General features: G+C 42.3%; 1 protein-coding gene across 6 annotated transcripts; it reads left to right on the top strand.

The window, feature by feature from the left end:
* The first annotated feature begins 176 nt into the window (after positions 1-176).
* Positions 177-27,961, top strand: c2h18orf54 (chromosome 2 C18orf54 homolog). 6 transcript variants are annotated; one of them, XM_058064316.1, is made up of 14 exons: positions 177-255; positions 2,079-2,214; positions 4,058-4,211; positions 4,528-4,695; positions 4,805-4,910; positions 5,056-5,122; positions 5,223-5,486; positions 10,253-10,361; positions 10,791-10,883; positions 14,617-14,695; positions 17,616-17,661; positions 23,256-23,429; positions 24,435-24,487; positions 26,892-27,961. In XM_058064316.1, exons 2-14 carry the CDS (start codon positions 2,080-2,082, stop codon positions 27,112-27,114), a joined length of 1,671 nt encoding a protein of 556 aa, XP_057920299.1. In that variant the 5' UTR covers positions 177-255; position 2,079; the 3' UTR covers positions 27,115-27,961. The 6 variants fall into 6 exon arrangements, with proteins under 6 accessions (XP_057920299.1, XP_057920298.1, XP_057920300.1 ...); XM_058064315.1 differs by lacking the exon at positions 177-255 and adding an exon at positions 505-659 and having other exon boundaries at positions 5,059-5,122; XM_058064317.1 differs by lacking the exon at positions 177-255 and adding an exon at positions 505-659 and having other exon boundaries at positions 5,223-5,387.
* Positions 27,962-27,976: the final 15 nt, after the last annotated feature.

The raw sequence follows: 27,976 nt of genomic DNA, 5'->3' as shown, positions 1-27,976 counted from the left end.
AGGGGGAGAGGTTGTGAGGATGTGGTGCGGGCAAGGGGGGCGGGGGGCTTTCCCTTCGGACCCCAGGGGCGGCACTGAATGGAATCAAGGGCCCCAGGGTCGGCACTGAATGAGAGTGCAATACAGTTTATGGTTCTGAGCTGTGATTCCGGGTTTGAGCTACAGAGGGCAGTGGCGTTTAATTGCCACTGTAGAACCAGCCCGCGAGAAAGAAGAGTGGCGAAACGCGAGCAGGGTTTGGCGGTATTGAAAATGGTGAGTGCGCCTTGCTTTAATGTATGCAGTGCTGTTCACCGATAAAAGGCTTATTCGTGTAAAGTCATCCTGACACATAACCATTCCGTCGACACAACGGCATAACTTTCCGTTCTGTCGTTGTCTGCGCATGGGCATAAGAGGTGTTTGACGTCACTGTTTTAGCCAGTAACGACGAGCGTCTTGCTGCTTAATGTAACCAATGAGAGACGAGATGAAAACTAACTGGGCCAATCGGAGACAACACTTACATGATCTGATTCCAGAGCAGCCAAGGGCCGTATTAATGTTCCCTGGGAGCCTTGAATGTACTTCTCGGAGCAGCAGGAAGGCAACAGTTTGTTTGTCGCCGTTTTCAAGAAGTGAACCCGGATGCTGTTTTTATCACAACATACTGGAATTCGGTAACAAAGTACTTTTTTTCTGAATACTACATGCTTGTGATAACTTTAAATACAATCGCGCTTTGTGGTTGTCCTTTGCTGTAATGATCGCTAAACAACTGCAGACATCCTCGCTTTTCCCACAGAGGCCACAGACTGTGAAAAATTAAAGGATGCCGGGGACATCATTATGTTTTTCTATTTTGCTTAAAAGCAAAATCAAAATCAATCCAATGTGCTAAGAATTTGGTGATATTAATTACTATTTAACAACTTTAAGTACATTACGTGTTTACGTAGTGGTGTCCAAAATGCGGCCCGGGGCTTTTTCTCATTAAAGTACGTCTCGCTGCTCTTTTTAAGGGGACCTGTTATGATAATTTTTGTCTCTTTGTATTGAGTTGTGGATTCCTATAAAACACACGACAACCCGCACAGAAAGCTTTCTAAATCTTCACCTATTCCAGCTGTATTTCCTTGAATTGTCCGTTTAAATTTATTCCACCCACGGCTACACTCATCTTGTACAGCTAAAAGCTTGTACCCTGGCACTGCCATATACGGAAGGCTGGATTGGAGCCGGCAACTTCTCACTTCTCGCTGGTGTTAGAAAAGACTCTCTGAAACGGAGCGTTCAGAGCCATCCCCAACATCTTCCAGGGCTCACTTTCATGGCTTACTTGCAAATTACGGAAAGTAACAAGAAGACAGACTACCGTCATTATTTCATGGTTGGAAACGCCTACAATGATGATATGAATGATATAGTTAAAAGGTTCAACTACTACTTTCTCAATTTTGGTGCGAAATATTTCAATATTGAATACATCAAAAATCACACATACTGGTTCTACAATATCTAACTTATTGTGTGGAGATTTGGGGTAATAACTATAAAAGCAATCTTCACTCGCTAAATGTACTGCAAAAAAGATCAGTAAGGATAATCCATACTGCTGGGTTATCATTCATCCAGGTCATGGTATTCCCAGGTGTAATCTACCAATTAGCAGCGCATTTTGTTGAGGACTTTCCCACGGATATGACTAGCCATGATGCTGTGCCCCCTTTTTTGTACATTCACCATTAGCTGCGTTTGACAACCCACCACATCCCCTCCTGCAACCCCAAACATGGTTAAGCAAAACATTGGCAAAAGTATATGTACTGTATGCTGCTGGTGGACTGTGATGGCGGACTCGCTGTCGCCAGTACACAGTTGTTGAAAGTGTATTAACACCTACATTTTGCATAAAACCACGGCAACAAATGTAGTTTAGATTAAAGTTACAGATGTCCGCCATCTCCTGGTATAAACTACTATTGGAACCACATTTGAGGAAATGGCTTGTTAAATTCAGCAATGTTGCTTGTCACAGTTTTGGCGCTTCAAGTTTTAGGCATGTGAAACCACTGGAAATATTGTGTTGTTTTTGTCAGCATGGACTCCACCTGCCGTGGGACAGACGTCGCATCTCCAGAGTCGACAGTGACAACGCTGTTGTCAAGCTCAGGCTACCTTAGAAGCAACCTGCTGGTGCCTGACCACAACACGACCTTCAGATACCAAGATAAGGTTAATTCATACTGTTGATTCGGTTCCTAATCTTTAAAGTGGACCTACTGTATTATGCTCAGTTTTGGGCCCTTTGGGGCCCTGTGGGGCAGCTACACACAATACCTCACAGAAAACTTTCTTGATCGGGGTCTCAAACTCAATTTACCTGGGGGACACTGGAGCTAGGGTCTGGGTGAGGCTGGGCATCAGGTTCAAAAAAAAAAAAAAAAAAAAACAAATTTATTAAAAAGTGGAAAAAACTGTCTTAAATGCTTTTGCTTCTGCTATACCCTGCACTTTTTCAGTGCTTTGGTTCCGGTTTTCCACAAGAAATGCTCTGATAAAACATTCCACTGTTTTCAAATATCTTAATTTGTATTTTTCTTCGCATAATAAGATGAAAAAATAAATAAACAAATCAAGAATGAAGAAAATTGATCTATTAATCAGTAATAAATAACTAAAATAATAATAAAACAGCATATTAAAGAAACGTAAGAGACCACATATACTAGTTGGTGGGTAGAGAAATAATTTTTTTCTGATTAAAGAGAACAGTATTAACAGTTATTTAACCTTTAACATGAACATTAATGAAACTTAATAATTTTCCCCAATTAGCATGTTAGCATCGTACTCAGTTGCATCTGGGAGCAGCGTCATAACTTTAACCACATGTTTGATGAGTTGCTCGAACTTGTGACTTGTATTTACAGTTTTATTTAGCATAATTTCCTGCATTTATTTGCACCCAGCGTCATAAGCCTGTAGCTTCACTGCTAATACAATGTTGTAGTTGTTGTTGGACCAGACAGCGCCTTATTTATTGCTTTTGACATAACAAACACCGCTATACTCAGCAGAGACAGGTGGACAGGCACTTAGCAGCTAAAATAAAGCGTCTGTAGTTGGTTTCCTGCCTGGAAATCCCGGTGCTAACCCAAGCTAGCAGGTCCTCAAATTGAGCCTGAAATACTGCTAGAAGGCGTGTCGACCAGGCGGAGCTCCGGTAAGAAGCGTTGGAACCAGCTGAGCCCTGTGCGCCTCCAGAAGGTATCATGTACCCAGAAATGACAGCGGAGCTTCGGACTTTCAGAGCGCAGCGACGGAGGTGATCTCAGTCATGGATGATGAGAGAAAAAGCAATACAGGCGGACTCGCTCGCGTATGGGCGGGCCAAAATCGCGTCAGTTGTGTCCGGTGTGCACACAGCTGTAAGCTGTCATTTCTGGGTACATGGTACCATAAAGCAGCCATATCAAACTTGCGCGGGCTGAACTAGCATTAAACTTTCATATTAAGACGGGGGCCTCAAACTAGCGTCCTGCAGGCCGCATTTGGGCCGCGTGTTTGAGACCCCTCTTCTAGATGTTCCAGAATCAGCATCTATTCCAGCTGGATTTCCTTGGATTTCCAAAACATATGTTTTAATTGATACCACCCACGGCCCAACTCTGAGCATGTCCACTCCGCTGTGATTGGTCATACTCCCAAGCACTTCTGGACTACTGCCGAACCCCACTTTCTAATTTTGTGGATATATGAGATAAAAAGCGGCGATATGACTAACAAGAGGTGAGAGACGAGGCAAGGGCCACTCAAAAACAAATTGCTACATCCATGTTTTTATTTTATTCTTGTAAAAGTATTGTTCTTCTTTCTATTTCTGCTGTTTTTTACAGGTATTTCAACTTCTCATAGTTATGACTTTATTCCCATAATATTTTGACCTCATTCTTGTAACATTATAACTTTTTAAATTTAAATTACAACTTTATTCACTGTTGACGATGTGTTGACTATGTTGACTCAGATCCGTCTGTCATGGTTTTTAATTAGTGATCGTTTTTTATGTCCAAAGGAGTATGACTCAGCTTCAGCTGCCTTGGAGGCCTATATTGCCGACTTCGAAAAAAGTCAAAACAGCAAGTCATTGATGGGAAGGCTGCTCATTCCACAGAGTCCATTGTGCACCCCAAAAAGACCCAGAATGCGCACATTCAGAAATAGATCTGGTAGGTAACTACTCGCTTATCTGCAAAATGAAAAGGTCACTAGGTAACATCACCATTATTTCATTTTTTTTACATTCTGTCTCTCTGTTACCATTAAAATCTGTACTGTTCATATCTTTGTTACAAAATCAGCAGGGGATCAAACATATTTTCCCCACTAGTTGGGCCTATACAGTACAGTATCTTAAAAAAGTGAGTTAGCGTCATATAAAACATTTACACAAATGTGAGGTGTGTATTCATTTGGTGAAATACTGTGTGTATGGTTTGATTTTTAAAAACATTTAATTAATTTTCATAGTTCTTCTGCTTGTAGTTCTCAGGGAGCGTTTAACTGAGCGAGAAGTAGATTTGCTGACCCTTCCTGTCAGTTCCCTCCATCACCGTGACAACCACGACAGACTCTCAATGACAACTGATGAGCTGCTGTCTATCCCCCTCGATGGCTCCATGCCGGTCACCCACACAACCGCATTCATCCAAGGTTCTTAAATGCAGCACCTCTATACCTACAACTAGCCTAGCATATCTAAACATACGTTTGGTCGGATATTTGATCAATCTGTGCTGTGCCTCATTGTGTTTTTTGGCAGGTTCTGATGTCCTGTCTCAATCTGTCATGTCAAAGGACCAAGCCTCATCCAGACCAGGAGATGACCTGTCCTACCCGAATTTAAGAAGGAATTGCAGACGCTGCAGGTTCAAACTCTTGTTCTTATTAGGAGCATAACGGTACATGCATTCACGATTTTTGGCACAACCAAACACCACACAAAATTGCAGTCCTGCCGGAAACAAGTATGTGTGTCATTTAGAATGTTGTGTCACTTTTTTTTCCTTATAGCAGGTGCAAAAATGAAGGCCAAGTTTCCACATTGAAACAAGATGTCCCCTTTGTTAGATGCTTAACGGTAACTACCAATCATTTTATTTTAACACTGTACCTGTTTTAGGATCTCACTCTTACTTATATTATTTAGCATTATTCATTATAGTATTTCCATGTTTCAGTGTGCACACAGAACAAGGGAAACAGAGATGTCCCCGTATCTTCATTTGTCTGGCAGCATAACTGGGAGCAAAGCAGACATGGACCACACTCAGTCAGCCATCAGTGAGCCAGTACTGAAGTACCCAGCACGGATCCAGTACTGTGACCTCAGTGAGCCATCAGAGGTCCATCTTCACCTCCATACACGTCTTTTAGAGATATTTCGAAGCAACTGCACATCCCATCCCTCCCTGGAGGTCTGTTGGGCAGCAGTGGCTCAAGAGGTAGAGCTGATCATCCAGAGTTTGAGCCTCACTCCCTCTACCCAATCACTGTTGTTATGTCCTTGGGCAAGACACTTACCCCACCTTGCCCCCATGCCCACACAGGTGTATGATTGTGAATGAACGTGTAGTGGTCGGAGAGGCCGTAGGCATGAATTGATAGCTACATTTCCGTCAGTCTTCCCTAGGGCAGCTGTGACTACTGCGGATGTTCCGATCAGGGTCTTATGCTGCCGATAGTGATCCCGATAATCCATGGGTGAAATTGGCCGATACCAATACCAATCACATACATGCAGTGTATATTAGGGGGTCGCCAAGGTTTTTTCTTGTGAGAGCTGAAATGAAAATGGCCAAGAGCTACTCATTTTTGTAACATTTATTTTCGTAGCTTATTTCATGCCAAACAAAGACAATATGCTTCACCAGAACATTAACAAAATGCTGGTGTCCACAACTCACATTTTTGTATTTCACAATGCATTTATTTCTAGTCTTCTCACATTATTAACTGAAAATCTGAATGAAAAGCAGGTTTGCACCAAGACTAACTGGCACAGAAGTGGTTGCAGAGGGGCACGCATGTAACAAGTCATCCGATGCTGACACAGCCCCGCCCACAATGAAATTCGTCCTTCACTAAAAGTGCTACATAGTGTCTGCATGCTCCCAAATCCTGACTGAGGCGGTATTCATCCCCACATTTTGCCTACAATTGTAAATACAGTGGGTTGAGACCGGGGCTTTATGGCCGTTGCCTGACGGATGATCACCTTGCGAGCCTCAAACTCTCCACACCCTGCCAAGTTCTCTCCCCAAATTTGCAGGGTGCAAAACTATATCACTCACAAAGCCAGAAAGTCTCACACACGGCAGACATGGTTGTTCTGAATGCTGAAGCAGGGGCGGAGCTACAAACCGTAACCCATGAAATAAACTCCCAAATTGTAAAGCACATTTATTTATGAGTAACCATCCATCCATTTTCCTCCGCTTATCGGGGTGCGGGTCGCGTAGGCAGCAGTCTTAGTAGGGAAGCCCAGACTTCCCGGTCCCCGGCCACCTCCTCCAGCTCCACCGGGAGAACACCAAGGCGTTCCCAGGCCCAGCTGTGAGACATAATCCCTCCAGCGTGACCTAGGTCTGCCCCGGGGCCTTTTCCCGGCTGGGCATGCCCGGAATACCTCACCAGGGAGGTGTCCGGGAGGCATCCAGACTAGATGCCCGAGCCACCTCAACTGACTCCTCTCGATGTGAAGGAGAAGCGCCTCTACTCTGAGCCCCTGACTCTGACTGAGCTCCTCACCCTATCTCTTAGGGTGAGTCCAGGTACCCTACGGAGGAAACTCATTTGAGCCGCCTGTATCCGCCATCTCATTCTTTCAGTCATGACCCAAAGCTCATGACCTTTTCACCACGACGGTCCGGTACAGCGACCGCATTACTGCAGAGGCTGCGCCGATCCGTCTGTCGACCTCATGCTCCCACCTTCCCTCACTTGTGAACAAGACCCCGAGATACTTAAACTCCTCCACCTGGGGCAGGACCTCATTCCCAACCCAGAGGGAGCACTCCACCCTTTTCCAACTGAGAACCATGGCCTCTGATTTGGAGGTACTGAGTCTCATTCCAGATGCTTCACACTCAGATGCAAACCGTCCCAGTAAACGCTGAAGGTCACAGCCCGAAGAGGCCATAAACACCACATCATCTGCAAATAGCAGAGATGAGATTCTAAGGCCCCCGAACTGGACTCCCTCAATACCTTGGCTGCACCTAGAAATTCTGTCCATGAAAATTGTGACCAGAATCGGTGACAAAGGGCAGCCTTGGCGGAGGCCAACGTTTACCGGAAACAGGCTCGACTTACTACTGGCAATGCGAACGAGGCTCCTGCCCCGTTTGTACAAGGACCTGATAGCACGTAGTAGCGCGCCACCAATTCCGTACTCCCAGAGCACCCCCCAAAGGATGCCACGAGGGACACGGTCGAATGCCTTTTTCAGATCCACGAAGCACATGTAGACTGGTTGGGCAAACTCCCATGCACCCTCAAGCACCCTAGTGAGGGTGTAGAGCTGGTCCAGTGTTCCACGACCAGGACGAAAACCGCATTAGACCTCTTGTAACAAAGGTTCGACCAACGGTCGTACCCTTCTCTCCAGCACTCTGGACTAGACTTTCCCAGGGAGGCTGAGGAGTGTGATCCCCCTATAGTTGGAACACACCCTCCGGTCACCTTTCTTGAAAAGGGGGACCACCACCCCGATCTGCCAATCCAAAGGTACTGTTCCCGACTTCCACGCAATGTTGAAGAGACGTGCCAGCGAAGACAGTCCCTCAACATCCAGAGTCTTGAGGAATTCTGGGCGGATCCCCAGTCGAGGTCAGCAGGCCCTCGTCCCCACTGTAAACAGTGTGGACCGGGCACTCCTCCCCTTTTCTGAGGTGCCGGACGGTTTGCCAGAACCTCTTCGAGGCCGACCGAAAGTCGTGCTCCATGGCGTCACCGAATTCCTCGACAACCACCAAAGCCGCGAACCGTTTGGCCTGACTGTACCTATCAGCTGCTTCCGGAGTCCCACAAGCCATCAATGCTCGATAGGAATCCTTTTCCAGCTTGACATGGACACCCTGACCTCCACCATCGGGTTCGGGGCCTGCATGCGGACATGACCAGAACATGCGGACGCAGGGCTGATGATACGACTCCAAGGTCGATCATAGACCTGCAGCCTAGGGTGTCCTTGTGCCAAGTGCACTTATGGACATCCCTATGTTCGAACATGGTGTTAGTTTTGGCCAAACTGTGGTTCGCACAGAAGTCCAGTAACATTACACCGCACGGGTTCAGATCAGGGAGGCCATTCCTCCCAATCACGCCCCTCCAGGTCACACTGTCATTGCCCACATGGGCATTGAAGTCTCCCAGTAGAACGATGGAGTCACCAGCTGGGGTGCTCTCCAGCACCCCCCTGATGGACTCCCAAGAAGGCTGGGTACTCCGAACTGCCGTTTGGCGCGTACGCACAAGTCAGGACAGTCACGACCCTTTCCCCAGCCCGCAGGCGGAGGGAAATGACCCTCTCGTTCACCGGGGCTGACTCCAACACAGGCACCAAGCCGGGGGGATATTAATAAGCCCACACCAGCTCGCCGCCTCTCCTCTGTAATAACTCCAGAGTAGAACAAGGTTCAGCCCCTCTCGAGGAGTTTGGTTCCGCAACCTAAACTGTGGGTCGAGGTCCGACTATGTCTAGTGGGAATATCTCAACCTCTCGCACAAGTTCAGGTTGTTTCCCCACCAGAGAAGTGACATTCCATGTCCCAAGAACCAGATTTGGCTGCCGAAGACCAGGTCGCATGGGTAACAAACTTTTCTAATCGGATGTCTGCTTCTGCACACATTGAGATTGCACACATGACTTAATCTTCTGTAATGCCTGTGCTTGTGATTAAGGAAGTAGTAGTCATCCATGAAATTCCAAAGCTTGTGTTGCTTACACAGTTAGACGGCAAACAACGCTTTTATTTTGAAGGCCACTATTATGTATTCTGTGTGTTGAGAATGTCTACAATGAGTTGGGTACAAGAATAAACGTCCTTTGCATCTTCACTCGGAACCTGTCATCCCGCATTGTGAAACGCCCCTTACAATAAAGCGGTGTTTATGTTTTTAGCATTTATACTGGTATAAGTCATTTTCTTCTCATTGTAAGACTATACCGGTATATAAATATCACACAACCCCAATACAATTGTAAGAGCATAACATGTATTTATGTGTCGTTTACAGAATGTCCTCGCAAACAAAATGCTGCTCTTGAATACAGTTGAAAAGCCAGCATTTGAAGAAATCTGCCCACATTGACCACATGTGTCAAACACATGTGGAACTTTTTGGAAAATAGCATTGCATCTTGACCTGTATTGTGGCCCTCACCAGACAACGTGCTTATAATGATCTAAAAGCACAATTTTGAAAGTACTGTAGCACTTAAACAGATAAAATACTTAATTGAAATCAGTGACTGACATGCAGGAGGCTCAAGACGGTATCTTGTATGGGAGTAGGACAACCAAATACCTTCTGGACAAAAGTTTGGGGTATTGGCGGGATTTAACTATACTAACTAACTATACTAACTACTTCTGGACCTTTAATCTTAGTCAGGTTTAAAGGGGACATATTATGCTCATTTTTGGTCGTTTATGTTGTGGACTCCTACAGAGCATCTACACACGATAACCCGCACAGAAAGCTTTTAGATCTTCCAGAATGTACAACTAATCTCCATCTGCAGTTCCTTGATTTTCCAAAACGGTCTATTTTAATTTATTCCACCCACGGCCCACCTCCAGGCACGCCCACTACACTGTGATTGGTCCCACTCAGCTTGTACAGCCTGTACCCAGGCACGCCCAAATAAGGAACTCACCAGCTGGATGGAGCCAGGCAGAAAGCATATCTGGCTCACATAAGGAAGCCCGGCACTCTGTGAAGTCATAGAGAGCCAGTGTTAGAAAATCCTCTCTGAAACCGAATGTTCAGAAACACCCCAAACTTCTTTCACGGCTCATTTCCAAGTGTGCAAACCTCATTATCTGAAACCTTGGCATCAATTAACACCATACTACAACATTTTAACAACATAGGTCAGAAAAGTGGCAAAAGCACAATAGGTCCCCTTTAAACTTCAAGAAAATAAAAAAGCGATTGTGGCTAATTTTTCTGTCTTTTTGTTTTGTGATGTGTCAATACATAGGATGACAGCCAGGAGAGTCTCAGAAATCTCCGACTTCAGTTTGCTGAACAGATATCACTGCTTGCCTCTGAGAGAAAACACCCAAACTTTACAGAGTCTTTTTTAAGAGGTGAAACATAATGTGATAGAGTGAAGTTTAAGCCATAAGAAGCCAGAGCCATTTGAAGTCAGATAATAGGGGATATAGCACATGGAAGAAATTTGTGATGTTTTTTGTAAAATACAACTAATTCATGACAAACATGTTACACATACTGTATGTTACATTGTTCAAGATAAATTCTTAACTTGACAAATACATATACGTACATATCATATATTTCTTGAAAATCACAGAAACAGTACAATTGGCTTTGAATTGAAACTTCACTCCAAAAAAAACCACATTCGATTACCATTACCAAAAACACACTTCATGAACATCATTGTGTCAACTTCAGAATTTGAACCACCATGTGCAGGGATGGCTTCTTATGGGTTAAAGATGCGTATCTGTGTTGTTGATCCCTGTTGCAGTGTGTATCGTTCTATTTGTCAGGTAATCGCCTCGAGTCTTTGATCCAAAAAGCGGATCAAGTGGTGAACTTTCTGTCTCGGAGTTTTGGAGCAACGGAAAGTCTTGCAGATTCTGGTGAGCTCATGAATGTTGTCAATGTATGTGTTTAAATGCACAATACATTTTTTCCCCATGAATTGGCATAGGACTAGCTTGTAAACACTTTAAATTGTGTCTATCTTTTTAAGTCATGTTAAAGGGGACTAATATGCTTTTTCCACTTTCTGACCTATAAATGTAGTGGGAATGTTGTATTTCCATGTTAAACGATGCCAAAGTTTCAGATAATCAGGTTTGCGCATTTGGATGTGAGCCCTGAAGGAAGTAAGAGATGGGTCTGAACCCTCAATTTCAGAGTTTTTTCTAACACTGAACACTAAAACGTGTAATGACCACATTACATGTTACCAATGCTGTAGAAAACCTAACTCTAAAATGTTAATGCTACTTATCATTCAGAGACGCCTTTTTTCTTCAGAAACTTTGGACTGTCCAGTAGGAATGGGCGTTTTCGACAAACTTTTTCATCATGAGAATTAACGATCAATTATCAATTGAATCACTAAGAAATGTCTGATAGAAAAAATGATTAAAAATACCACAGGCAGTCTGTTTTTTTCTCAATTAAGAATTTATTTCAAGAAGAATCTTTAATCCAACAATCCTCTTGCAAAATTTAGGCTACAGTTTAAATGTGCAACTGATAAACAATACACCGCGAGGCGTCGGGCTGAAACTCTTCACAAAATAAAATCCAGTGATAGTATTATTTTCTCAAACAAAATACAATTCCGCCTTTTTTAGACAGAATAAAAAATCATCATAAATAATAATAATTTAATCCACGTCTTTTGCGATTTACTATTTAAATGTGCAACAGTTAAACAATAGAAATAGGCCTACACGGAGGCGTCGGGACTTGGGATCTTAACAAAATAAGAGCCAATAGGCTACTCTCCAAAAGAAAATAAATAGGCTACATTTTGCCTCTTTTAAACACAAAATAATACATCATATTATCAACTAATAGTCATTTAATCAAAGAACATAGTACATACACTTGTAGCTACTCGTAGTATGCCGGCCTAGAAGGCTTTCAGTCAGCATGACCACTGAATTAATTTGCCATTTCTCGCGAATGTAATGGCACATGATGATGAGGTAGCTCTCCGCTGTTAAAGCGGTCCAACAGACGGTTGTTATAGGAACACTGGCTACAGTGGCTAACTTGTTTAGCAGCTCCTGCTTTCGCTCCTCGTAGTGAGTTTCTATGAGCCTGGTGATGGTGCGCCATGAAGGAATCTGATATTCGGGTTTGAGTATATTATTCCCATCTCAGAAACCTTTCCCCTTGACGACACTTATGGGCAGCATATCTACTTCAATCATTTTGCAGTGATTCGTGATTTTCTCTGCCTGCTTTGCAACACACCTCCTCCGGCTTAAGGCTGAGGCAATGGTGGGTTGATTGCAGGATGTGGATTCATTAACTTTAAGCAAGGTCGGATGAGTGTTCTTTAGGTGATACATCATGGGAGTTGTTGTTGAATTATACTTGTAAACTAGTTGCAGTATTTGCAATGAACAGAGTCATTTTTAAGCTCGAAATGTTCCCACGCTACATTTTGCGGTGTTTTCCACCTTCAGATACGACGGCAGGGCAGAAGTGAGCTGGCAGGCAGTTTTCTCTGCTGTCCTTCGGCTATATCGCTCCCCCGCTGGTGGGATATTTTACTACCGCCACATAGTGAAATTCATTACATTGCTTTCTCGACGCACACTACATGAACTCATGAACTACATTAACTACATTAACTTTCACACTGTCAAAAAATCAATAAAAAAATTACTTGATTTTGATTAATTGTGCCCATCCCTACTGTCCAATCTCTACTTCCGGATTGGATTTGTGATCCACATACATATTATTGTTTATTATCAACTCCTATACTGTTTATCAATTCATAAAGTTGAGTTCGGCAGTTATCCGGAAGTCCTCGTGAGCACTTGGACCAACCACAGCGGGGTGGGCATGCCTGGAGGCGAGCCGTGGGTGGACTAAATCAAAACAGACTGTTTTCGCGGGATGCACAAAATCCAAGGAAACACAGCTGGAATAGGTGCAGATTCTGGAAGATCAAGAGAGCTTTCTGTGCTGGTTATCGCGTATAGCTGAGTCCACAACTCAATGCAAATGGTCGAAAAATGTGCATAATAGGTCCCCTTTAACACACTATTGGAAAGTAGTTCTGCGTTCTGTGCACGTACCAGTCTCTATGGTGGGATGTCACCCACAATGAATTGTGACCAAGCGCGTCATGATTGTGTAGCAATTGGCAAATGTTCGTTTTATGGACATTGCTAGTAGCTGTTCAAGCTAATATAAGTCAATGTTCAGTGGTTGTTGCTTGTAACTGTTCACGCTAGTATCTTTCCATGTCTGTTGGATGTAGCTATGATTTAGCTATGATCCAAGTTGTTGCCGGGCTGCTCATGAATGTGGAGACAAACAGACAACATCGTGATTGAGACCTACTCAGTGACCATATGTGTGAGTTTGACTAGTTGACCAGTTGACATGTGATTAGTCTAGGGCAGAGGTAGGGAACCTATGGCTCGGGAGCCAGGTAGGGCTCTTTTGATGACTGTATCTGGCTCTCAAGCATTTACCACAATAAAAATGTATGTTTGCTAACATTTTAAAGTAAACATCACAGAAATCACTGTTAAAAATATAAAAAATCAACAACTTTCTTATGCATTTTAATCTGTAAATCTATTTACAGACTGCTCAATGCCAAACAAGCCCCTCTACCTTACTTACATTATTATTATTTATTTAAATTATCTAAATTATTTGGGCAATTTACTGTTCACGCTGCACTTTACATTATGTTGTTCATATTTGGTGTCTATTCTATCTATTTATTCTCCACATTATTATTATTATTTATTATTACTTATCTTCTTTTGTGTCTGTTATTATATGGGAGCCAGGCAACGACATTTTGTTGGCAATTTCACTACTGTGTTTTGTGCAATGACAATAAAGGGAGTCTATCTATCTATCTATCTATTTTCTACTGCAATACGGCCGACCATATCTATCTTTCCTGATGATATTTTCCAGGTCAAACACCAAAACTCGATTATTACTGGGTAATGCGGTAGTGTACCTCGGTCATTAAGATGTAAATGTAAACTTTCCTCCTTTAGTCAAATAGTCACCTAGCTAAAGCTGCAGAACCAAGCCTTCTGACGAAGATGGCCAAAAGAATGAAATACGTGTACGGAGCAGCAGCAGAAGTTGCATTAATGGCAGCAAGTATTTGATTTATTATTGGACACTGCGCTGCTCCTGAAAGTGTGCTGGCCACACCCCCTTGGCGTGGGGTAGTGTGCCTGGTCTACATAATTAGAGCCCATTATATCTAAAACTGTTGGTCTTACATACAAATGCACACATTTTATTGCATTCAATGTTTAAAAAAATGTATATGGCTCTCACAGATACACATTTTAAAATATCTGGCCTTCATGGCTCTCTTAGCCAAAAAGGTTCCCGACCCCTGGTCTAGGGGGAAGTCTGCCTTTTGCCCAAACTTACCTGAGAGAGACTCCAGCGTTCCTATGACCCTGAAATGTATGAGCAGAAGAACATGGATTAATGGATGATTATAGTATTCCCATAGGTTCTGCTTCAATAGTGGTGAGCAGCAGCAGTAGCAGTTCGTAATTAAACAGGTGAACAGGTTGGCTTCTTTGCTGCTTCATCTTTACAAACCACGACTATCTTTTTTGTTGTCAGCTCGCATTGATGCTGTGAGTCCAGTGAATGTTGAAGAGCTGCAGGTCTGTTCATCTTCATGCGACCCCCCGCTGCCGATGTGAGTTTTTCATCCTGTCACTCTTAAATTTTACAGTCATACCTCGGTTTTGAAACTCCCCTGTTTTTGTATGATTTGGTATTTGTTGAAAAAAAGCAGACACTAAAGCACAAGGCCAGGAAAAGACACATAAAAGGAAACAGAGCAATAAGGCTATAAACCTACTAGACCAGGGGTGGGCAAACTACGGCCCGGGGGCCACATCCGGCCCGCCAAGTGTTTGAATATGGCCCGTCCGTTCTTTCCAAAGTATTTCATTTAAACTCAACATACGAACTGGCATCATGGCTTGAGCCAACCTTTTGATGGTTTTATCAATTTTGTTATTTGATGTGGTCTGTTGTTTACAAAGTGCTCCTGAAAAAAGGGACACAAGCATAATGATAATAATAATAATAATAATAATAATAATAAATTATAAAATATTTAAATATAAAATATTTAAATATAAAATATTTAAATATAAATATAAAATAATAAATAATAATAGCAGATTGCATGACACTTTTACAGATACAATAATACCAGGTGAACTGTTACATGTAAAATATATAGTCTGCCCCCCCCCCCCCGCCCCCCCGTTTTGTTAAATCAATGCGGCCCGCGAGTCAAAAAGTTTGCCCACCCCTGTACTAGATGGTGTCCAAAAAGGAGTAGGAAGAAGCAAAACTTTTTTATATACCCTTTAACCCAGGGGTTCTTAACCTTTTTGACGTTGAGGCCCGATTTTTTCAGTGCAGAGTGGCCCGGGGCTCATAAAATATTAACACTGTATCAGTTTACTTCATCTCATTAATTTGTTTTCAATAATAAATCAAATCCACTCACAGTTTAACAAGATAAAACCTGAATGAAGTTAAATGAATAATGACATGATAAAAAGTGAAATCACAAAGATTTTCATTAAACCTATCTTAACTTTTGTTAATAATTCATGGTACAAATCAAGCTAGGGCTGCACGACGAACGAGTGGTTAGCGTGCAGGCCTCACAGTTGGAGATGCAAGTTCAATTCCACACTCTGCCATCTGTGTGTGGAGTTTGCATATGGTTGTGAATGGTTGTTGTCTTAATGTGCCCTGTGATTGGCTGGCGACCAGTCCAGGGTGTACCCGCCTCTTGCCCGAAGACAGCTGGGATAGGCTCCAGAACCCTTCGCGACCCTCGTGAAGATAAGCGGTAGAAAATGGACGAACAAATCAAGCAAGAAAAAATGTAAAGGCTTAAATCAGGCTTATTAATAAAAAAAGACCAAACTTTTAACAAAAAAGGAATCAGAATAAAAATCAATAAAATCAATAAAAAAGGTAGTGAAAAAATACTCACGGCTCCGCCTCGCTTCCTCCATTTACAAAGCTGTACTTGATGAAGTCAGGATTGTACTTATAAAAAATACTTGTACTTGTAAAAAATATAGTCTTTTGGGGGGGACTGGCACCGCTTTTCTCCTATTTCTTTCGTTTTAAAAAATTCTCCATTGCTAGTTGTAGTATTCTTATTTTTTTTTGTATTCTGTATTCTTCTGATCTGAGCTTGTTATATAACTGACTGACCACTAGACCATTATGTTTTTTTCCGGCCGATGCCGATACCGTTTCCCATCACCCTTAGCCGATGGCCGATTTTGCCTGGGCCGATATTTGTGGCTGATACTGCTTTTGCTCCCTCAATTTATATGAAAAAATGACAATGATAACAACTATTACAGGTCTCAAGTTTAAACAAATATTTATTGAAATGTAAACACTGAAAACAGCAGGATTCAGCTTTCTTAAACACACATTTAAACAGCATTATCAATTTTAAAAGGAGTAAATATTCATATCCATGTGCAAAACATTTCTGTCGTAGTTTAAGTTTTATCTAGCATCAATGTGATGGCTGCTCCTCCGCAGTGTGACGTGCACCCCCCACACAGACACATCACACTGACACAATTTAGTAAGATATATAAAACATTTCTCTCATCATTAAAGTTTGTGTTGTGCACGCTAAAGACCTCTCATAAACTCAATAAAGCGGTGTTGGTAATAGCTGTACATATTAGCCTTCAACTACATCAACAGCTCCCTAATTCCTGTTGTCATATGATTAGGCTTTGAAAGAACATTTTTATGGAAATATTGTGCCGTTTTTCATACGTCCTGATTATGGTACAACATTGCATGAAAGTAGTCAATTTGCACTGTACTGTATTGTTCCACAAAATCGAATGCCCAAACAAAGCACCCTATGCATTGCTGATTTTTTTTTTATGGAGTACAATTAGTTAGCACTGTTGAATAAAAGTGGCCACTGCATGTAAAACTATTATTAATCTAATAAAATAAACCTGTAAATGCCTCTATAAAATATTCATTCATTCATTTTCTACCGCTTTTTCCTCACGAGGGTCGCGGGGGGTGCTGGAGCCTATCCCAGCTGTCTTCGGGCAAGAGGCGGGGTACACCCTGGACTGGTGGCCAGCCAATCACAGGGCACATATAGACAAACAACCATTCACACTCACATTCATACGTATGGACAATTTGGAGTCGCCAATTAACCTAGCATGTTTTTGGAATGTGGGAGGAAACCGGAGTACCCGGAGAAAACCCACGCATGCACGGGGAGAACATGCAAACTCCACACAGAGATGTGCCGAGGGTGGGAATTGAACCCTGGTCTCCTAGCTGTGAGGTCTGCGCGCTAACCACTCGACCGCCGTGCCGCCTCTATAAAATATAATTTTTGTAAATATTTTTGGGTGTCTGGAATAGGATTAATTTGGATTTACATATATTTTGTACGATTCGGGTTTTGTCTGACCTTCAGCAGATAATTTGCAAAAACCGAGGTACCACTGTACAGAATTATGCATGCTGTATGTATGCATTATACAAATATATACAAATACTACTTACATTTTTTGTTAATGCAGGGGGTCAATAAAGGCAGCAGAGGGCATCCATCAGGAAATCCTTCAGGTAGGTCCCAGCACTGATGGGTCCTTATTTATATTTCACTGTACCTGCGGAGTAGAACCACCACCACCAAAACGTTACTATCAGAAAGTAAACTTAGGGATGACCTTCTAGACCAGGGGTGTCCAAAGGGGCACATACTGAAAAATTTAAGAATGCAAAGGCCAATTTCATATTTTCTATTGTATACTTTATATCCCAAGTAAAAATGGATCATCTCAGCCTTGTCATATAGAGTGTTGTGAAAAAGTGTTTGCCACCTTCCTGATTTCTCATATTTTGGCGTGTTTGTCACACATAATTGTTTCAGATCGTCACACAAATTTAAATATTAGTCAAAAACAACACAACTGAACACAAAAAGCAGTTTTTAAATGAAACTTTATTATTAAGGGGGAAAAAAATATGGTAGATGACTCTGTGAAAAAGTGATTACCAATGTGGCTGGATTAGATTGATAGATACTGATAGATACTGATAGATACTGATAGATACTGATAAATACTTATTAATATGAAAGACAAATTCACATTTCCAGCAGCACTGCAAAAATGTAATAATAAACATATTCACTTAAAAACAAAGCAAATAAGATAGGAGGGATAAGAAAATAGAATACAAATAAATTACGGCTGTAAAAGTTAATGTGTTAATTTTTTTGACGCACAATTAACATGCGCTCCTGTTTGACCCTCGGCCCACACCAAAGTTTGATTGAAGCACAGTAACTTGGTAGCCCCAGCTGGAACAAATATTGATGGGAAATTGAGAAAAAAGAGTATTTAGATTGGTAAAGTTAGCTTCAAAGCCCTGGCAGATGGCTCTTGTAGCAAAACCAGAGTTATTTTTATCTACTCTTGCTGTGTTTAACTTGGATTACATGGCCTGCCAGAGACTGGAGCAGTGCAGGTATTGTTTTAATTGTCATATACAGTGTATATTGGCATAATAGTGGCCCAACCAACCAGTGTTTTTGACATTGTTACATCTCTCTGCTGATTTTTGCGTTGAACTGCCAGCTAAAATTGGAGTTACAGCTGCTATTGACGGGCTGTCAATGTGATGACCGTGGCTGAAGTCCAGTAGCCATTCAGCATGGAACTAACTAAAGTCATGAAATCTTACCTTTATGCATTCCCACATAGTATCAGCATCTAGGAGCAAATGTGAGGTGAAAGGAAAAAGGGGGGAAATACATCCAAATACATGCATACATCCCTCTGTGCATCGGAGAACGGTGCATCAGTGCGTTCAATGAAAGTAGGACAAATTGCAACTCGCATTAAACATCAAAAACTGTGGAAATAGTTAGATTGTTGAAATAAAATAATATTTACTGTAATATGATTCATTTATATGTATTGTAATGTGTTTTAAAAGTGAAATGAAATGACATTGAGTTTGCAATTTGGATGAAATGTTTTATGACTAGGCCAAATTATCCGGTGATTTCAACTTACACATTGACAACACTAACTCCAAGTCCGCGACAGAATTCCTTGACCTTCTCAGCTGTTTTTCTATCACTCAACAAGTTAACTTCCCCACCCACACCAGAGGTCACATCCTGGATCTGGTCTGCTCCACACAACCTCACCAGTGACCTCACCAGTCATAACCTCCACATATGAGACCATCTGGCCATCACATTTGATCTCCACACTTCACTTAGTGCCCCAAAAGCAAAACGTGAAATAACCTTTAGAAATGCTAAATCCATCAACCCCCATGTCTTTACTTCACTTCTCACCACCAAACTTGCTGTCTCCCCTCCCCCTTTCTGTCCGAGGACCCCTCTGAACTTGTCTCCTTGTCTCCTACTACAATACCCTCTCCTCCTGTCCCCTAAAAAATGTAAATGGTCTCTTTCTCCCATACTGCGCCCTGGTACACTCCTGTACTCCATAATATGAAGTCCCGTAAACGCCAGCTTGAGAGATTGCACCACCAAATGCAACCATTGCCTAACCTACTTCCTGTCCAAAATTGTAGAAATATACAGTTCCCTCAATCCCCTTTTGGCTCACTCGCTGCCCCCCGACCCTCTACTATCTGGCTCCACTCAGTGACTCTCCCATTTCACACCCATCTCACCCGTGCAACTCACTGAAATCCTAACTGGTATTAAGACTCCAACGTGCTCCCTGGATCCTATCCCCACCTCATTTATCAAACCCTGCCTCCACATAATTTCTCCTCTGATAACAAGAATTATAAACTCCTCCCTTACCACCAGTTCCGTTCCACAGTCTCTCGAGCTGGCAGCAATCACCCCCACACTCAAAAAGTCTGGTCTTGATTCCAAGAACCTCTCCAATTTCCGTCCCATATCTAACCTCCCCTTTCTGTCCAAAATCCTTGAACGTGTCATAGCTGCTCAACTACAAACTCACCTCAAGTCCAACAGCCTGTTTGAATCCTTCCAGTCCGGTTTCCATCCCAAACATAGTACTGAAACAGCTCTTCTTAAAATCACCAATGATCTTCTTCTCTCCTCCGACTCTGGCCATCTCACCCTCCTCATCCTCCTAGACCTCGCTAGCTTTTGACACCATCAGCCACTCTATCCTCCTGTCCCGCCTCAAGACCAGCCTCAACAGCACCGACTCTGCTCTGTCCTGGCTCCAGTCATACCTCAAAAATCATCAACAGTTTGTGCACATAAATAACTGCTCCTCCTCCATAGCCCCTTTACCTCAAGTTGTTCCCCAAGGTTCGGTGCTTGGTCCTCTCCTCTTCATCCTCTACATCCTCCCACTTGGCAATATCATCCGTCGTCATGGCCTCAATTTCCACAGCTACGTCGATGATATTCAGCTTTACATCTCCACCTCCTCCATCAACTCCAATATCTACTCTACCCTCACCAACTGCTTAACTGACATCAAAACCTGGATGTAACACAATTTCTTCAAACTTAACAGTGACAAAACAGATATTATCATCATTGGTCCCAAAAACATCCACCCATAACTTCTGTCTCAAACTCGACAGTGCCGCCCTCATTCCATCCCCGCTCATCCTTGACCCTTCCCTTTCTTTTGAACCCCATGTCAAACAATTAACCCGGACAGCATTTTTCCATCTTAAGAACATAGCCCGACTCTGTCCATCACTTACATTCTCTGCCGCTGAATCCCTGATCCATGCATTTATCACCTCCAGAATCGACTACTGCAACAGTATTCTTTACGATACAACATCCAAAACCCTCAACAAACTTCAATAAATTCAGAACTCAGCTGCTCGCCTCCTCATCTCCACCCGCTCCCGTGAACACATTACCCCGGTCCTTAAAAACCTCCACTGGCTTCCTGTCCCCCAACGTATCCATTTCAAAGTCCTTCTCATCAGCTACAAAGCTCTCCACAATTTGACCCCTCCATACCTCACAGACCTTCTTCATCCACACAATCCCCCACGTCCCCTTCGCTCCTCAGACTCCAACCTCCTGGCACTCCCCTGTAAGACCAAGCTCCGAACCTGGGGAGACAGAGCCTTCTCCATCGCTGCCCCCACCCTCTCTTTGCCCCATTCACTCTGTGCTTGCCCTGACCTTCCCACTTTCAAAAAACAACTCAAAACCCACCTGTTTAAATCCGTTTTTAATGTCTAACTTTTTATATCTGACTGCTGCGCCCCGCTTTTAGCCTTGTTTTAGCTCTGAATGAAAATGGTTGTTTGTCTATATGTGCCCTGTGATTGGCTGGCAACCAGTCCAGGGTGTACCCCGCCTCTCGATAGCCTCCAGCACCCCAGCGACCCTCTTGAGGATAAGCGATAGAACATGAATGAATAAATGAGTGTTTTATGACTATTGCCTTGTGTTTAAGGGGCCATCCATAATTTTCAACATTTTCACGAGCGTACAAACCGTACGAGGGGGGGAGGGGGGTAAGACATCAACGTACGCTTTTTTGAAAACCAGAAAATGTCGATGTCTGTATGTTCGAACCGCGGGACGCAGTCAAATTTTAGCGCGAGTAGACTGGTCCCCTGTCGTCGTATGCTAGCGCGAGAGCAGACCAGTCCACGCGATACTCCACGTAGCTCTGCGTGCTTCGCATTCCAACACAACAATCAGACAATGGCCGACCCCGGTGATTTCAATTACCTATTTTCGTTCATCAAAAAGATTACTGCCATTCATCGCTCACCGAGCAATGCATACGAACAATACATCAATGTTTACTGCTTTGTGCGTTCGGAAAGAAAGCGGAAGGACGCTGTAGCGGCTGGCCAGGCGGCATGGAAAGATTCCAAATCGAAGGAATCGAGCAGGGCGGATTTGTTCCGAAGTGCCGTTCCGAAAATGGAGAAGATCAAAACTAAAGCGACCATCCTGAATCTATTCGCCAGCTCTGTGTTTATGTTCTATATTTGGGCATAGACCAAATACCTGGCTGTGATTGACATTTTCTGAATGACTCTGTGGTGGTGAATTTGACTTTGTGGACAGTGCAGCAACAATCAATGTGATTTTCACTTCCTGTGATACACTGACTAGACTATAGGTGTGATTGTTAAGCCTTTTCAAAACAGTTGTGGCATCTTTATTGCATACTTCGCATTGAGTTGAGTTCAAGGGTTGTGTCCATCATTTCAAAGAAGATTTTATCTCCTCAGGCTTTTGGAAACCAGGGGCAACTCTTCTGCTCCTTGAGTAATCATGTGTGTATATAAGAAGTATTCCCTTGTTTAAAAAATCCTGTGGAAAACAGTTGTTGCATCAGGACTTTGCTACATGTATCATTTGATAGAAAGAACAATAAAAAAAGACCAAATTTGTAATACATTTGTATTTTCTTGAAAGAAAAATACAAAAAAAGAGGCATTTGATATAATTTTTTATCTTGTTTGTGTTCAATACAATGTTGATGGGCAGTGACTGATTGACCAGAGTCCCAAAATACAGCCAGAGAACACTATTGGACATGTTCAATTTCCTGGCTGTATTGGGTCAGTTGGTCATGGACCTATCAACATTTTTCATTTGGGATTGTACTCTTTTTTTTTTGGGGGGGGGGGGGGGGGGTTGCTCAAAAGAGTACTCTTTGTACTCTTGTGAAAATGTTGAAAATTATGGATGGCCCCTAAGGTATTTTCATGAAGGAAAGGTGCATTGAGGCAAATCTTTAATACTAATCGTTTCTGAATGTACCTAAATTGGCTTTTTTATTTCCAAACCAGTATCATAAATAAACAAATCTTATTTTAAGCTGACACTGTAATCAAAAAAGCATGTTTGTGTCAGTGTGAGAGGTACAATTTGACAGAAAATGGCAGTGAAAACACATGGCTGGGTCTGGACTTTGGCCACCACCAGATGGCGACAAAGACCATCTCTTTGGAGAAGCATCTTGGAAATGTCCTGCAGTGTTAAACTTTGAAAACTTGTGAGAAATTGTAGACTATTCATGTACGTATGTATGTATATAGCAGGTTTGGGTCTTTTGATGTGGCATTTTGAAGTAATCCTTTGAAGTCCCCGGCATTAGACATGTGAATGGACAGAATGGCCATGTTCTTTATTTTGCTGCTGTGGCCAAAATCTTGTCTCATGGCACATTATATTTATTGCCGACTGTCTCCTCTAGAGTCATGGTGGCAATCACCATGGTAGCAGCATCCTCAGTGAGCAGCCTGGTGGATTGGAGGCACTTAAACAGATGATGTTCAGACTGCAGGCTGTGGAGGCAGCACTTCAACATCAGCACCCAGCAGCTGCTTCAGTCTCCAGTGACTTGTTGCAGGGTGAGGAAGCTCCAAAGGTATGTCATTTATTAAATTTTCATAGAGGAGCCTTTATTCAGCTTGAAAAAGCTTATTGGAGGGAAAAAAAGACTCTTAACCCAGGGTGTCCAAACATTTTTTCCATTTCGGGCTGCATGTTGAAAAATCAAAGGATGGATGAGCCAATTAGAATTTTTACATTTTGTAGACCAATCCATGCACAGTAGATATGTTGAGTAAATATATTTCAAGAAATGCCCTGTGATTGGCTGGCGACCAGTCCAGGGTGTACACTGCCTCTCGCCCGAAGACAGCTGGGATAGGCTCCAGCATCCCCCGCGACCCTCGTGAGGAAAAGCGGTAGAAAATGAATGAATGAATGAATGAAAATTAAATAATATATAATATATAAATAATTTTCACCACCTATAAACTTGGCACAAACTTCAATATGAGAAAGGTGTGCCGTGCTACTGTTGCGCTCCTCATGAAGGGAAAAGAAACCTATCATATTGCTAATACATTATATTGTCCCTGTTGCAACAGTGGAAAAAACTAAGTTTATTCCAAAGTGGTGGAAGGAAGGGTATGATCATTAGTTAAATCTCAGCTGCAGGAGATGCAATGTATTTTTTGTCCTGGTTGCGGAACACTGGACAAACTCTATACCCTTGCAAAGTGTGCTGTGTGAACTTGGAAAAGGCACTCGACCATGTCCTTCAGTGTCCTATGGGGGGTACTTCAGCAGTACAGGGTTGATGGCATGACACTACAGTGGGATCAGGAGCCTGATTCGCGTTTCCAGCAGACGTCAAGCCCGTTCCCTTTGAATGGTGGCCTCTGCCAAGGCTGCGCTCTGTGACCAATATATTGTGACTTCTCTTAATTGTAGAGTAATTCTCATCTACAACGCCGAATATAGCCATTGCAGCAGTGGGTTGAAAATTCGCATGCAGGGCCTCTTTTTTGAAGACCATAAGCGACAATATTCAAGGGGAAAATATGAATACTGATCTCTATTCTACTGTGTATTTGTGTCACAGAGGTCTGACCGTGAAGCAGAGCAGAGTTTATCTGGTGGGCTGTCACTACAAAGGTAAGTGAATATGTATGGGAATGATTAGAAAACTCAATTAAATCGAGGATTATTCATCCCTATAAATGTAAGGAAGTAAAACTTTTACATTGTACAGACCCTTCAGGATTTTGCGATTGGGCCAATGCTGGCAAATTTGACCAATTCCGCGCAACCTCGTAACTTTGACCAATCTGCGCAGCTTCCCTGCAAATGAACATTAACCATCATTTTCACTAATGGAATTCTTCCTGAGCAGTGCTCAAATGTGTACATCAACTGTCTAACCCAATATAATTTAACAAATAAACTAAATAAAGACCAACTGAAAAAGTGGGAAAATCAGCAGTAACATGAATAAAGTCAAAATATTAAAAGAAAAAAGTTATAACTTCACCGGAAGAAGCTGTAATTTTTTTGAGAATAATATTGTAATAGTATGATGAATTCTAATTTTAGCAGCAAAAAGTTGAAATATTCAAAACATTTTATATGAAGTTGCAATATGAAAAATAAATCGATGAATAAAGTAGTAATTTGAGGGAAATTGTTGTGGAAAAAGTTGTACTGATGTTGAGATTAAAATCTCAATATAAAAAGTAGAGCTGTCAATTGATTAAAATATTTCATTGCGATTAATTATATTTGGTCCATAGTTAACTCATATACGCTCAATGTGCAACAAGTAGACATTGGTAACATAAACTGTCCATCACACGCATATCATTCATATCAGTGGTGGAGAAGTGCAAGGGTACTGCCTCTAAATTTTCAGCCACTCTTTGTTCAATATATTGGTCATAAAGTGCAGAAATAATTTCAACAACTTCAATAAATGCTTATTTCTTTACTTCTGTGTGCTCTGGGTCAGTAGATCCCACTTCCACATACTTTAGATTTTCAAGATTTAAAATATCCCTAGGGCTGCACGGCGGGGGAGCGGTTATCGCACAGACCTCACAGCTAGGAGACCAGGGTTCAATTCCACCCTCGGCCATCTCTGTGTGGAGTTTGCATGTTCTCCCCGTGCATGCGTGGGTTTTCTTCGGGTACTCCGGTTTCCTCCCACATTCCAAAAACATGCTAGGTTGATTGCTGACTCCAAATTGTCCATAGGTATGAATGTGAGTGTGAATGGTTGTTTGTCTATATGTGCCCTGTGATTGGCTGGCGACCAGTCCGGGGTGTGCCTCTTGCCCGAAGACAGCTCCAGCACCCCCCGCGACCCTCGTGAGGATAAGCGGTAGAAAATGAATGAATGAATTGAGAGCATCAGACCAGCAATGATTGGAACAGATTTGTATTAATCGTGCCCACAGACGATAGGTAGTTGTGACAGATTAATTAATTCATGAAGTTGCTAATAATTAAATGAATAGATAATTATGAATTAAATATTGAAATAATTGTAGTTTTACATTAACCCTTAGATGCATAAGTGGGTCAAAAATGACCCAGTCGGGTTCATTCATTCATTCATTTCTACCGCTTCCTCACGAGGGTCGCGGGGGTACCATGGTCTTGGGGCGAGAGGCGGGGTACACCCTTGACTTGTCGCCAGCCAATCACAGGGCACATATAGACAAACAACCATTCACACTCACATTCATACCTGTGGACAATTTGGAGTGGCCAATTAACCTAGCATGTTTTTGGAATGTGGGAGGAAACCGGAGTACCCGGAGAAAACCCACGCATGCACGGGGAGAACATGCAAACTCCACACAGGGATGGCCGAGGGTGGAATTGAACCCTGGTCTCCTAGCTGTGAGGTCTGCGCGCTAACCACTCGAACCGGTCGGGTTGTTTTCTTGAAATGTCTTTGTAATGAAAAATTGTTATCATTTCATATTCCAGGTATTCCTCAAAAAACATGTTTTTGATATAATGCCATTCAAATTTTACCTTGAGTGCGTCAAAAATGACCCGCATGCATTTTCTATGGAATCCAATAGGAACCTTTGATTCTCATCAACTTTGGCTGTCAGGAATAAATTAACTGTAGACCACACAGACTATATCAGACGTGTCACCCCTCAGGAAGATTATTTTACACATCAAGTGCTAATACATGTAAGTATTATCTTCATATGATATTGTGTGTGTGTCCTTCATGATAGTGCTAGTATTATTTATCAACAAATTAGCCTACTTTGTAACGAGCTGACACAAGCTGGCTAACATTACTATATGTATTGTTGGGCACACTTTATAAATAGCTAACACTAGCACAGTTTTCGTAAAATATAATATGCAGTATAGGTATTACACCTGTCAGAGATACTGTCAATCTGGAATACTATAGCATTGGGATACTGTATGAACAATGAATGAACAAGTCAGGCAGAGGTTCACAAAATTATGTATGGCTACATATTGATCTATTGAAAACATTGTGTTTCCTCATCCATGCCTTGGCTGCTAGATACACAGCTGAAATGGTCCTACATATGCTGGATGATGGAGAGGCAGTAACGGGGTTGGACCCTGAGTCTGAAATGTCTGATAACCCAGACTTTTGTCCAAGTGGCAGTGGCAGTCGTCCACCTGGAAATCCAACTGAACAGGATCAATCTGACTCAGAAGATTCCTCTGATGAAGAAAGTGTCCAAATGATGTTCGACAGAATGAGTCGGAAGAACTCTTAATGGAGCAAGTTACCTCCCACCCAGGGCATAACAGAGAGCCACAATATCCTCAGAAGTCGGTCAGGGCCTGCACAAGGGCTTAGCCCCACTGTCTCACCAAAAGATGCATGGGAACTCTTTATCGCTATCACTATCAATACAAGAGGTGATGAAGTGCACAAACTTGGAAGGACGGAGAGTAGCAACAGCTAAAGGAAAAGAATGGGAAAAAGTCACCAAAGATGAATATAATATATACTATAATATCAGGCCGACATGCAATACCACACAGTTACATTGATGAAGCAGAACATAATTCTAAATGTTACTTGTGTTTTTGCCATTAATTTCTGGAGCTGATGTTACACTGTAACTATTCTCAAAAGTAATAAAATATCCATTCCTAGGGCTTTGCATCACCTGAGTCGCCTGAAGCTGCTGTTGGAGGAGTCAAAAGAAAAACAGGATGATGATTGTGATGGCAAGATTTTGAATTTACAGATCTAACTTAAGTCACATTATTTGTGCCTGTATACTCCATGAGTGTTAGATTTCAGTACAGGGTGTCTCTTCATGTAAATACATCAACCAGGATACCATTGTTTAATCAGTCTCTCTGAGGCTGTCCCCTTAATGTCCCCAGTAAGTGCCAGTACTGAAAACATCAGTTTACGCCCAAGTATTACCTTTTGATGCCATAGTGGCACCAAATGATATGTCCTTTCTTTCTCAATGTAAATTCATTTGCATGCTGTGGAGTGAAAAAGTTTTCTCGGCCAATCACCAACAGACCGCCATGCATACTGGTTGTTGTCTGACCCATTTGCTTTGCAAAGGTAATAATAAATCTGCTCAAGTTCTGTCTCTATTTCAGGCAATTTTT

Source organism: Doryrhamphus excisus, chromosome 2 (assembly GCF_030265055.1).
Source record: "Doryrhamphus excisus isolate RoL2022-K1 chromosome 2, RoL_Dexc_1.0, whole genome shotgun sequence".
NCBI classification, from domain to species: domain Eukaryota; kingdom Metazoa; phylum Chordata; class Actinopteri; order Syngnathiformes; family Syngnathidae; genus Doryrhamphus; species Doryrhamphus excisus.
The sequence above is the reverse complement of the archived record's forward strand: the minus strand, read 5'-3'. Positions and strand labels throughout refer to the sequence as shown.